The 13,311-nt window shown below is 41.9% G+C and overlaps 1 protein-coding gene across 1 annotated transcript in view; it reads right to left on the bottom strand.

The window, feature by feature from the left end:
- pde8a (phosphodiesterase 8A) overlaps positions 1-13,046 on the bottom strand; it is a 45,669-nt gene extending 32,623 nt beyond the window's left edge. Inside the window, exon 1 of the mRNA XM_068730260.1 lies at positions 11,519-13,046. Within this exon, the coding sequence (XP_068586361.1) occupies positions 11,519-11,671 (153 nt within the window). The 5' untranslated portion in view covers positions 11,672-13,046. The remainder of the gene's footprint in view (positions 1-11,518) is intronic.
- Positions 13,047-13,311: the final 265 nt, after the last annotated feature.

Below are 13,311 nucleotides of genomic sequence, written 5' to 3'. Positions count from 1 at the left end.
CGGTGAAACTGAGGCTGGGATTTCTGTGGTTTCAATTCAAAAGACAGATCCGATTTTAATGGGATGTACTCGACTTGCATGAATCTCACATGGCTGTGTTTATCAAAATTGGTCTCACTTTTCATCTTTTCAAATAACTTGTATGAACGTTGTGTCCAATCTATGACCCTGACCGCTTTTATTATGTGATTTTAAGGAATATAAGCAAAATCCAACTTTTGAATCCTAAATCTGAGATCTCCCGAGCCGGTATGGGGAAGAAAGGTGGCCTCCAGAAACTATACAGTAGTATTATAGTAGTAGTAGTAGTAGTAGTAGTACAAAGTTAGGGGACTAGTATGGGTAGAGCTCCAAAACCACGGCATCCTACATTTCCCATGATGCAATAGCATCTTTCATTAGACCCTTCTCTGCCTCCTAAATGCTACTTCTTTCAACTCGCACACCTCCAACTTATAACACAGGATTTCTGCTATTTAACTATTATTCAATTAAATTCAAAGTCTCCAAACCAAGTTAAAAACAATCGATAGAGTGCCCCTTTAAAAGGTGCACTGTGTTATCCCTAAACACATGCTCCAAAGAAACAGGAGGCAGCATTTCACTACCACTGGGTCCATACAATCTAAATGTACAGTCATCCGTTATTAAAAGAAAGCCAATTACAACTAACAACAGGGCAAGAATGTGCCAAATTCAACCAAACTGCTGAAACTGCGAGATCTGGTCAAAATAACACTGCTATTCTATAATCTTCACAAGTGGCATTGGCCTATAGTTTAGGTTAGCCATATGTGTGTTTGTGCCGCTAACAAAGGGCTGTACGGTCCACGTGCGCTTTGATAGTTTGTTCATTGGGTCGGTCGGGTCTGGGGTGATAGAAACGAGGGAGTGACTCGTGTTTTCATTTGATCCTTCCTGCCGATATGGGGACTGCTTCGCCGGGAGAAGGGTGTGCGGCTGCTCGATTTAATCCAACAAACGAACTATCAAAACGTACACGGACCATGAACGTATCATCGACCAGCCTTCGGAGCAGCTCTACTTCGTTCTCTGGACTGAGGGCAGACTGAACGCTACAGAGATTCACTATCGCCTCTCAAGAAACAAGTGGTATTACAAGACAGGACGGGCCGGGGCTAGTTGGTTAGCATGCTCATTTCAGTAGGTAGCTCTGCAACACAACACATCGACGTCTTTGACCCAACGTCAACACTGTTACTTCTGTAAAGTCCGTTGTTAATGTTAAAGACATTTTAAAAAGTGATATATTCTGTATGTACAAGCAGTGTGAGTAAATTAACTAAAGATCCGCGAGAAGCTGAGCACTTTCTCCAATGTTCACCTTCAAGGTATTTATGTCCTTATCCAGATTACCCTGAAATCCCCATAAGACCTGTACAATCCTAAGCCATCCAGGGCTCTGGGGCAGCCCCTTACTAAAACCTCCTCCTCGTTCTCGGCCCACAGCAGCCTCCTCACTGTTGACCCGTGTACTGGACTGTTTCAATTTCCCTCTTAACCATCAAAATTGACACCGACTTTAATGTACATAAACACACCAAAAAGAATACTTATGATCATGTATTTATATTTTTCTTTAACCGTGTATGAATGCTAAAACTTTTTCTACTGCACTGTGAACCACTGGCAGCTGTTGATCAGGCGGCGTGTAGTCCGATTGTCCTTCCTCTCTTGTTCCAGGTAAGGTCAAAGGCCAATAAAGCAAAAGGACTAGCTGAGGGAGCTTGGTAGGGCTAAGTGGGATACTGCCTGGTCCAGTGACACTAAAGTGTACTGTAATCTTACCGGGAACCTTTCCATTGCAGTCAGCCACTCCTTCTCAGTCCAGCCAAATGCATGACAACAAGACAATTGACAAACTAAAAAGAAGACCAGGGCCTGAATAAGAGATCATTAGCATTACAGTAACTTTGTTGCCATACCCAACTGTACAAGTTTAATTACCTCGACAGTCCTGTGGCCTAAAGAGAAGATTAGAATTAGCAATACGCCCATGACGGCCATACTACCCCTGCTCTATCTGCAACTCTGCGTGACTCCACCTCTCCACAACAGCTTAGATGTTTATTTAAAATATCAGAAGCGATTCTCCGGAGCTCTTCAGACGGCTGAGAGAGCATTAGATAATCACCGGACTCCCCCTCCTCTTCACCTGCTAAAACAGGAGCACTGATGTCAGCGTTGCATGAGGGATCAGTGAGTGACACGGGCTGGAGCGCCGGGCTTGGCACACAAACCTCACTTGATTTAAACACACACACACACACACACACACACACACACACACACACACACACACACACACACACACACACACACACACACACACACACACACACACACACACACACACACACAGGGACTCACACACGGACACAAACACTGAATGAGGATTTAATGACTGCATGCCAACACAGACACTCGTGGAAGGTTGTAAGCACATACAGCCCAGATTTTTTTGCAAAATATACTGCTGCAATATTAAAATGAAATAATTATGGCTAGAAAATAAAAGCTTCCAGTAGTAAACAAAAAACCCTAGTAGTGAAAAAACTAAAATGGTTACACCAGGCTGACAGCCCTTTTCTTGTCGGAATAAATCTAATATTTGCCATTAAACTATATTAAATCATCTTCCTCTCTCTTTGCTACTGCACAGACTCCAGTCCTATAAGAATATGATGTTAAAAGAACCTCAAGCGAACAAAGAGTTTGAATTTCAAAGACAACTGGAGGTCAAATTGTGAAATCAAATCCGTACTGAATCCTCGATGACATCTAGACACTACTGAACTTCCCTCTTTGCAATTGTGTTTAAGTGAATCAAAATGATCTGAATTTGCAAACCCTAAAAATAATCAAGTTCATGTATTTACACAACTTGAAATGAATTATTCTGAAAATTTAAAATGGCAATTTAAGCCACATGGATTCAGAGAGATGGTTTTCAATGTAAAATACTTTCTATACTGTAAATTCAGTGTTATTTCAATTCCAAAAATCTTTTTTAAAAGTTCAACTTTATTTCTATTAAATACAGTAAAATCACATTGACTTAATACTGATTTAAACTAAGCATTGCAAAATATACAACAATTGTAATTCCATCTTTTTTATAGGTTTATGGCTATACTGACAATTCAACAGCAAAGCTTCTTGGTTTTATGTCATGTCACTTACACCTGCAGTATCTCACATTACCCAGTATTTGTTTTTACATTTTAAAAGTGTATGATCTCAAACCTAACATTTAATTAAACACTGAATAAGACGACACAAATGCAAAAAGACAGCTGATGTGAGGAGACATATTTGCAAGGGATTATTTTCTGGCAAAGGTTTCTAATTGTCTTGTGACTGACAGTAGTAGAGAGTGATGTGATGTAGCATTGATATGAAAACACTCAATATGGCGATAATAAAAACAAAGACAAATTAAAAGCTTCACGGTTATGGATTATTTGGCACACAGAGACATTTTGTGGAATCTGCTTTTGTGCAGAAATGATTTGCCACAAATGCCTCTGCTAAAGGTAGGAAAAGGGGGACCGTATATTTTCAACTATTCTAACTGTATGCAGACATTAGCAGGAATAATGTGAAGGAGGAAATCAGCAAACCAAAAAAATAAATACATCATTTGTACATCTATAATACAGACTAACATTTCCTAAAGTTACAGGTTATTCTGGTTACACTGCACACAGTTAACCGACAACCTGTGAGGAATGCAATCACGCAGGTTCAGGTACAATAAATGACGCAAGTGCTTTTGACAGACGTGCAGGAATGTTTAAACTCTTGATTCACTAACACGAACTCAAGTGTGTTCAATTGTCTTACATTGTTTCTTTTGGGCACGTCAATTATTTTTAAATGGTGCATGCACTCTCATAGTTTCCATTGAAACATTTACTGGCCTCCTTTCAAAATACCATCTAGATTATAGATCTGCTACTTCACATACCACACACCACGCAATGGCCAGATATGTTTGGGAACAACTGCAACTGGCTCGAAAAGAGAAAGAGAAGTCTAATACTCTTTTCACCAACTGTCATGAATCTTTGTACAATAGAACGCTGTAGAAGTGGCAATGAGTTTCCAAAATAAAAGGCTGGACTTTCTTTAACTGACCAGATTATATTGGATACAATGATCTAGCGATGCAGACAGGCTCACTTCCTCTGTCTGCGTTTTAGTTGCAAAATGTATTTGCATGTCACGGCCAAATGGTTTGGGATATTACAATTCTGGTACAGTTAAGTGTCCTATTGATATTTTCCTGATCTTTGCAGGAGCAAAAGTCAAAACGTGACCAAGAAAGCGAAACTGATATATTATCAATAACTATATTGTTAAAACCTAAATTGAGCTTTGGACTAAATTATTGTAATGACCCCATAAGGTGTCCTTGCAACCACACACCTCACACTACCAGAACAATGCTCAGCATCTGTGCTCTGCCCCGTAAAAAAAACTGTACAGGATATATCAACTGAGGGGTACAGTACATCTTCAGAGTAAAAGGCAGGACACACTCCAGAGAATTTTACGTCATAGCTGCGTCCATTAAAACAAAAAAGGAGACCAGCTCTGCTGGCATAATGCGGCAGGTGAATGAGTGTCTTGCGTGTTTACTACAGCAAATACGCTGCAGGCTGTCCACTTAAATCCAGCAAGGCTCCCGTCTGCTCAGCGTTTCTTTAGTGAAAATTAAGTCAAAGCCTCTGGAGCATTCTGATTCGAGAATAGTTTCAGATCAACTGCCAAATTTTACAGTGAAATACCCATCAGGTTTATTAATTTATTACAAAATCTACCAATTTGTGGTGCTTTGTAAATCTTGCCCCAGGAAGACTCAACATGCCATAGTGTACACAACCTTTCTTTAGTTTATTCTGGCTGCAAGGACAGAGGTGTGACGGAGCGTGAAAATGGTCAAAGTACTCCAGTAACCAGATGCTGTTAACATGCCTGTTAGCATTGTTAACACGGTGTGTTGTGCACGGTTGCAGCGGTCCGCAATCAGCACATAAGGCTCTCCTCCAGGGGAGATTAAAAACTTGCCTATGGACACTGACACTGTGACACGATGCAAGAGAGATGACCCTCGGATGAACTTTGGTGGAACAATGATGGTGTGTTCTGTACATGGAGTACTTTTCAAAACCACACTTTAGTGGGATTAAGACCTCGAGAGATCTTGGTATAGAGGGTATGCACATGACATCTCTGTGGTATCTGAAGGGTACATTCACATGAAGAAAAAACTTTCTTTTTTTTTTTTACAGACTGCCAAACATAAAGAGAAGAGAAGCTAATGGAGGACCGAAAGTCAACGTCTCTCGTGGACGTATAGAAATGATCGGATTATTTTTGGACTGCTGTGACATTAAGGAATAGTTTGACATTTTAGGAAATGCTCTTGTTTGCTTTCTTGCTAAGCGTTAGATGCGAAGATCAATACCATTCTTGTATCTGTACGGTAAATATAAAGCTACAGCCCGCAGCCGGTTAGCCTAGCTTAGCATAAAGACTGGAACAAATAGCCAGGCTTTGTACACAGCTCACAAAATCAGCCTAATCAAAACATCATCACTCCAGTGCTGCGCTCGGAAAAGAAATAGTCTGGCACATATCACACAAAAACTTAATTAGTGAGCTTTAGAGGTGCTGGTAGGTGTAAAACAATTAATTTCATCGCCTACTAATATGAATATTTAGTCTACTTCGGGAGAATGTAAAAATGTAGCATGCAATATGCTGGGAAATTTTCAAATTCTGGTACGTTGCACTGATCGTTTTGGACTCAGATGGTCTTTACTTCAAGATAATCATTTGTTTTCTGCCGCAATTTGTTCATGATTGACGCTGTATTACATGAAAAAGTTATAAGAACTCTTAAATCCCTTCATCCAACTCTCAACTGACACATTTCAAATACACATTGGTAGCATGACCCTGTGACCCCCCCCCTCCCCAGCAGATCCTCACAGTTACAAAGCCCAAATAATTAGGGGAGACACAGTCCAGGAGGAGCTGAAAAAGCCATCAGTGGACCTGGACCCACTCACATCTACATTCCTGTGAGCTTCTGAAAGAGAACAGAGAGCGCTGCTACAAAGTAAACACTTGTAGTGCCTTGCTTTGGAAGAATACCATTTCCATAATCTCATGAAACTATCACATGCTGACCTTATGATACTGAATTCTTAACCTGGAGGGGGAGCAGCTTTGAATGTGGCCTTATTTGTTAAGACTATTACAAAAACAATGGGAGGTTCTGTTTCAAAAGTACATGCACCCAACTGACAACTCACAAGAGAGCAGGCTGAGAAGAAGAGACCCACTATAAGGTGACAAAGGGATTTAGAATATCATCCTAATTTGATTTCTACAGAGGATCAACGTTCAGGCTGTCAGCAGTGGGAGACTTTGGTGTCATTACATCAAGTGCTGGAGCTGCTTAATGCTCAAGAGTAGATGGGTTCTAGGAAATTAAATCAACAAATACTGCACTAACGCCATGTTTCACCCTGAACTCTTGGACATCTCCTGCTGCATGCAAACATCTTGTGGGGTGATAAGCTCTAGAGCTGCCAATACATTAATCAGTGGACTGGGGGTGCTCCATGGGCCCCCAACCCGCTAACTCTCAACTCCTTCTGCTCATGGCCCAGTCGAGATAAATGACATGGCAACAAAAATAAAACCCCCTTTGCTGCCTCTGCAGACACTCCAGACAGGAAGGAAAACACAGGGTCACACTGCAGCTGATAATTTGTTTAAATAAAACATAATGAACGGCAAAAGTCATATTTAAAGGCTGTATTCATGATTTTTGTGATGTTTCCTTTGATTTCTGTGAATTTACAAGTGGGATAAACCCTAGAATTAGCACAGAAAAAGAAAAATCCTAAAATCATACATTAGATTCTTTTTGGACTGCCATCGCTCTGTCGTCAAAAAAGAACAGTTTAAAGTTTTAGGAAACATGCGTATTCCCCGTCTTGTTAAGAGTCAATTAGAAGATAGATACCACTGTCATGTCTGTCCATTGCATATGAATCTACAACCAAGAGCCTGTTAGCTTAGCTTCGCATAAGACTGGAAAGAAGGGGAAACAGCAAGCCTGACTCAGTCCAAAGGGGAACAAAAATCTGCCTATCAGTGCCTCTAAAAGCTCAACAAATAACATGGTATGTCTTGTTGGCTTAATCCGTACGAAAAATATAGTACAGAAATGGTGAATTGACATTTTTGTACTGTATTTTTCACTATTTTTGCAGGGACTACATTTTGGCTGGTAACACCTTGTCCCGGCCAAGAAATAGTCGGGCAAATATCACTTCGTAGAACAACAAGGAGAAATGTGTTATTTAATGAGCTGAGGTGCTGGTTGCTGGATTTTGTTACCTGTGGACAGAGACAGGCTAGCTGATTCCCCCCGTTTCCAGTCTTTATGCTAAGCTAAGCTAACTGGCTGCTACTCCAGCGACACATTTAGTGTACAGACATGAGAGTGGCATTGATCTTCTCATCTAACTCTCAGCAAGAAAGATAAGCATACAAGCAAAAATGTACCGTTTAGGTGGATGTTTTTTTCTAAAAGGGCCTTAAGGCACCAAAACGTTGCCCCAGTGGGAATCAAACTGCTAACTATGGCAGTGTGCCAGGGGTTTGTGCCATGCTCTGAGCTATAAAAGACCATTGTACATATACACATGACATCTTTGATAGACATAGATAAGCATAATCCATCACTTGATCCAATCAGCAGCTGTGCAGACAAAGACAACAGCGGGGCCATTGAAGTCAACTGAACGTTAGCATTTCTATGAGCGCACAGAGAGACTGCTCCTATTGTGCATTAAATCATATATGTGATTGTGACGATGAAAAACAGCTGTCAGTTAGCTGGAGATAGATGTATTAACTTTGGACAACTAGAGGGTAATATCTAAGAGCAAAAGGTTTCATAGAGCAGGAGCAACAGACGGGGGGGGAAGAGCTCTAGAAAGTTTGATAGCCAAATGAAAGAAAGTGAAATAGAGAGAGGACGAAAAAGAGCCAATATCAGTCTCCCTCCTCTCAGCCAGCAGAAAAAGCACAGTGGATTAATTCATCACCATGCTGAGCCTTTGCCCTCCTCTGGAATAAATTACCCAATGACTCTCAACTTAGACTAAACACACACACTGACCCGAGAGCACACACAAAAACAGTGGGAGAGAAAACTGACAAATGGAGAGAGGCCGTCCAGGTCAGCGGTGTATCATATCTTCACTACACACTCTTCAAAAGTAAGACATATTATATGAGGTGTTCGCTTCAAAAACTTTCTTTCTTTTTTTTTTCTTTTTTTTCAAAGTTCTGTGCTGCAAATCCTAGCAACAGCTAAGTGTTTCCCCATCCGACGCTTTGGTTTAGAAAAGCAGCCTTGTGTGCGTTGTCACTTCTGGGGATGGGAGGGTTTAATGGAGGAAGTCTGAGGTACGGCTGAGTGATTCCACCACTTATGTTAATGCACGCAGAGGCTGGAATCAGGCAGCGAGCGAGATGGTATTACTCTCCAGATACTTATAAGCTTAGCACCTTTTATTGCCCTTTTTCCATTTATAGTAAGAGGTAACGGTAAAACTGATTCTACATTTGCTGTTCGTGGGGGGGGGGGGGGGGGGGGGGCTACTTGATTTCCTTGAGTGGGGGCAATCAGATGGGAAAAGTCAAGGCCAGATAAATGGTTTTCTGTTTGGCTGAAGTTTTTCTATGTCCGTTTAGCCATACACACATACAAAAAAAAAAAAAGCCCACTATCACAGGACCTTGTACTTGAGCCTTATCATCACCAGAGCAGCCCAGATGGTAACGTACCCTTGACAAAGACTCACATCACACTCCCAAACTTCTGTTGAATCTTTCTCACACTGTAGACGCCTGCACATGCGCTCTCTCTCTCTCTCTCTCTCTCTCTCTCTCTCTCTCTCTCTCTCTCTCTCTCTCTCTCTCTCTCTCTCTTACAAAAAATATATAAGCAAACATTTGCTTTATTCAGTTTTGTAATACGCTTAACTTGTGCACTTTACTGTAGCTAACTGCCAGCTGTGTGTGTAGATGTGGATGATGATCATCATCCTTTAGGGGACCAACGTGTGCACTCTCTTCAGAATCACAGTGACACAAGCCAGGGCACAAACATGCACACAGAGAACAACACAAACACGTAATTATACACACACCAACTATTTGAGATGATGTTGATCTAATATAGTTTCTACTAAGGCCAACACTAATGATTATTTTCATTACTAACTAGCCTGCCCATCCTCCTGTTTGATCTGAAAATAATGAAAAATTATATTTTCCTTATGCAAAATGTGACTTCCCACAACTGCGCGTTTCATCCGACAGACAGTCCAAAACCCAAAGATATTCTGTTTACAGTCACGACAAAGAAAAGCAGCAAACGCTCTCTCATCTGAGAAGCTTGAACCAGAGAATGTTGACTTTATGAATGACTTTAAAATCTAATCAAAACAGTTTCTGTCAATCAACTAATCGATTAATCAGCTAATCGCTTCAAGTCGGGATCTGGTGAGGCTCCACTGTTACAAATACAACAGTGACATCTCTCGAAGTCTCCAATCACCATTGTGTTCCGGACTATATGCAAGAAATTAGTGTTTTACATGGCAAATGTGTTGCAAAAGGTTTTATTAAATCTAGGTGGTGCATGAACACACACAATTCCAGAGCAATCAATGGCCATTATTGATCTCTTATAGGGAGAAGAAATCAAAAGAGCTATGACGAGCAGCAGCGGCATGTTTCACTGAGCCTTGGGCAAATCACGGCAAGCTGATTTTTTTGATGAAAGCAACCATAACTTACTTTTCTATACGTTATGGTAACGATAAAGCCGGCCCCTCGCTGGGGGGCGAGGACGTTAAAGATGACACCTCACAGAACAGGGATTAACCATTTCCAGCCGATGGAGATTTGTATACCATTAGTCTAACTCAATCAGGGGACTAATTCAATCAAAGGCACAGTGGGCGTCTTGACATGGGGGCATCTGTCACACTCACTTCTCACTGCATCCTGCAGTGACATTTGGCCACAAAATTCAGCTTGACAGAGGCCTTCAAATAGCCTGCGGTCCGTCAGACAAACGCACACATGACAACAACCGACGCAGTTATGCACTACTCAATTCACAAGATCACACTTTTTCCCTCTTTTTTTTTCCCCTCGACGGACGTTTTATGTTTGCAGACGTCTGCAGATGAACATGCAAACATTACGGTACGAGCTTCCTGTGTGCCACTGCTCGAGGCCTCCACATAATTATTCTTCATTTAGAGATGGAATAACTGTTCTCAACTCAATATTGCTTGATTACTCACTTTTCTACAAATGGGCCTTTTGAAAACCAGGATCTTGACGTCTTAGTCTGCTGCAACAAATTCCATCTTTCTCACCTCCAAACCCACATCGGCCTGTTAGTCTGAATAATAGTGATAGGTTATGCTCGTGTGACCTCTTACGCAATACACAAATAATCACAATAACCACCATCACCTTGATTAGAAGCACCCATTTGGTCCCTGCATCAAAGCAGGATCAGCACATTTGGTTCTCCTCCGTTAGTGTAATTATTTGTGGTCCAATACACAAATGGCACTGTTATTCTTTGCAGTGATGTAATGCACTGATGGCAAACTTTTTGCTGTTATGTCACTCAATCCTTTTCAATACCTGCTCCTACTTTCCATTCAGATATCCCTGTCCACCTTACACTTTCAAACTACTTGTCTCATTTTATGCTTGAAACACAAACTTTAGGCCTCGTCGATGTGACAGGACATCCTCTTGAAGAGCTGGTAGCACGGTGAAGCCGAGGCCGAAGCTGAACAGTGTTTGGCTATAGAGGTCAGATTCTGGTTGTATAAAGTGCATCCGGCTGTAAGATCATGCAGATCGCGTACATCTGAAGAAGCGGCTGAAGACCGCTACAAATGTTTGCTTTATTGTGACTCTTGCATAAAAACTACAAAGAGAACAAGACCTCAGGGGAGTGTGGAGGCCTGTGACCCCACAACCTTTAACTGAGTGTGTATCGTGGCCTAGTTCCTCGAAATTAAAAAAGCAGCAAAAGCGTTATGTGAAAAATGAAAATGGCTTCAAGTGAGTTTAAAAAAAAAAGTAATGCAGGTAGGTTGTGCCTGTTGTACTCAATAGTCAAATTTATAGCGGCTTTATTGTTTTCCCCCTTTTTTTGGTCATTTATTGTCATTAAGAAACGATAGAAGTTTTAGAAACCTGGTTGTTTGGTGTCCTAAACGTCATTATCATGTGATTTATATATTTCTTTTCTATTATGGAAAAGACCGAGACACACACACACACACACACACACACACACACACACACACACACACACATTTTGTTCCTGTGTCACTGTAAATGTAATGAATGTAGGTTCCCTCACCTTGCAGCTCGGGGGTTTTAGGGGTAGTCCCGAGGCAGGATTTCCTTGATGCTGAGTGGTATTAGTCTGCTGGGGTGAGTGGGAATCCTCGGACTCTTTTCCACTGTGGTAGACCACCCTATCAGAGATATGAATACTTGAAGCACAGCCCATGCTTCAACCCACTTCAGCCTTTTGCTTTTTACGCAAGTGCTTTACTTTGAGGCTACCCGAGTGTCATTCGCCTTTTCTTTTTGTTTGTTAGGTCCACTCTTCTTCTTAAGGTTTACTATTTTAATACATATATATGTATAAATACATATATAGGTATCATCTAGGCCACAGCAAAGCCGGTTCTCCAATGGCTCTAACACAAGGCATGAATAATATATCTCTCTATCCCCCACCCCCTGACCAGGAAGCTGATTTCCTCCCTCACTCTTTCACATGGAAGTTAATTGGAGGTCCTTGATCAAAGCAGCTATCTTATCCTTGAAAACTTGGATTCCAGTATTCTTCAGCTGAGCTGCTCAGATCCCCCTGGGCGATTTGTATCCCTCTCTCTGGCTCCTATTCTCTCCTTCTTCGTACCACATCACCGTTTTCTCATTTCTCCTCAACTTCACTGTTCATCAAGTAGCCTGGGCCTCAAAAAACACACCACGCAGTCCCCCTGCCAGCTTCATGCAATAGTTTTATCCATAATTTGAGTCCAAGGTTTTATGTGTAGTCGTCCTCCCCCACCCCGGAGCCATCAAAATTATGCTTATTTTTTTTTTTTTTCCTTTCTCCCCCCCCCCCCACCCCCTCGTCCTCTCTCTTAAACAATCTGGTTGGCCACTTCAGCTCAAGACACGGGCCATAAACCGGTTCTCACGACACTTTGCTCCAGTCCTGAGCGGATCATCATCAACAGGCTGAAATATTCACACTGCGGGGTGTTATTCTGGCCGGTCGCTCCGATGTCAAGCACCCTCCGTGAAACATAATGCCATTATGTAGTCCGACAGAACACTCCATTTATCAGCCCAAATTCGCCAATTTAGGAAGCGGGGAAATCTTGCTGGATGGCTTGCAAATCTCCATTCAGACATCCGCTGCCCGGCTGAGGATGATCCGCCTGATATAAGAGGTCCAAACCCGGGCGCAGTTGGCTACAGTGTCACCAGGCTCCACGGTTTTCTCTCATTCTGGAGGAAAAAACGGATGTAGAGGTTGTCATATTGTAGCCCAATATGTGGAGGTACTGCCTCTGGATAATGCAATCGCTTGAGAGACACACAGAGAAAAATCTTTAAAAAAAAAAAAAAAAAAATTTAAATAAATAAATTAAAAAAAAACAGGACCGCTCCGTGTCCACAAGTTTCGGATGTGAAATCGGGGACGGCAGGACTGTTCGCGGAGATCGAGCGGAGGTAAGGCAGGACTGAGCTACATAATGCTGATTTGATGTTTGTCTTTTCTCTGCCTTTTCTGGCGTTTGCCCTTCCAATTCTTCAGCGCTGCTTGACAGCGGCACATCCAATAAAAGCACCCGCAAGGATTGACCTACAGCCTTTACTGACGTTAATGCAAATGAGCTCCGCGCAGCTAATCGGCGTCGTGCTCGGCTCCGCTGGGTGGTCCTCCGCTTTCCGTGGGAACTTTGAAAGCAGAAAAAAGGACTCGCTCAGACGAACACGGAGCTGGCTGTAAGTAATAAGCTGTCTCAACGTTTTCTGCAGATTGCACACATGTAAACCGGGCTGATGCTGTTTTTTTTGTTGGGCGGTTTTCACGGTATATATCTTCGGCACAGCAACACAATTTACAGA

Source organism: Cebidichthys violaceus, unplaced genomic scaffold, assembly GCF_023349555.1.
Source record: "Cebidichthys violaceus isolate CVI_PGR_0920_01 unplaced genomic scaffold, fCebVio1.0.p SCAF_5, whole genome shotgun sequence".
NCBI classification, from domain to species: domain Eukaryota; kingdom Metazoa; phylum Chordata; class Actinopteri; order Perciformes; family Stichaeidae; genus Cebidichthys; species Cebidichthys violaceus.
This window is presented reverse-complemented; position numbering and strand designations above follow the sequence as displayed.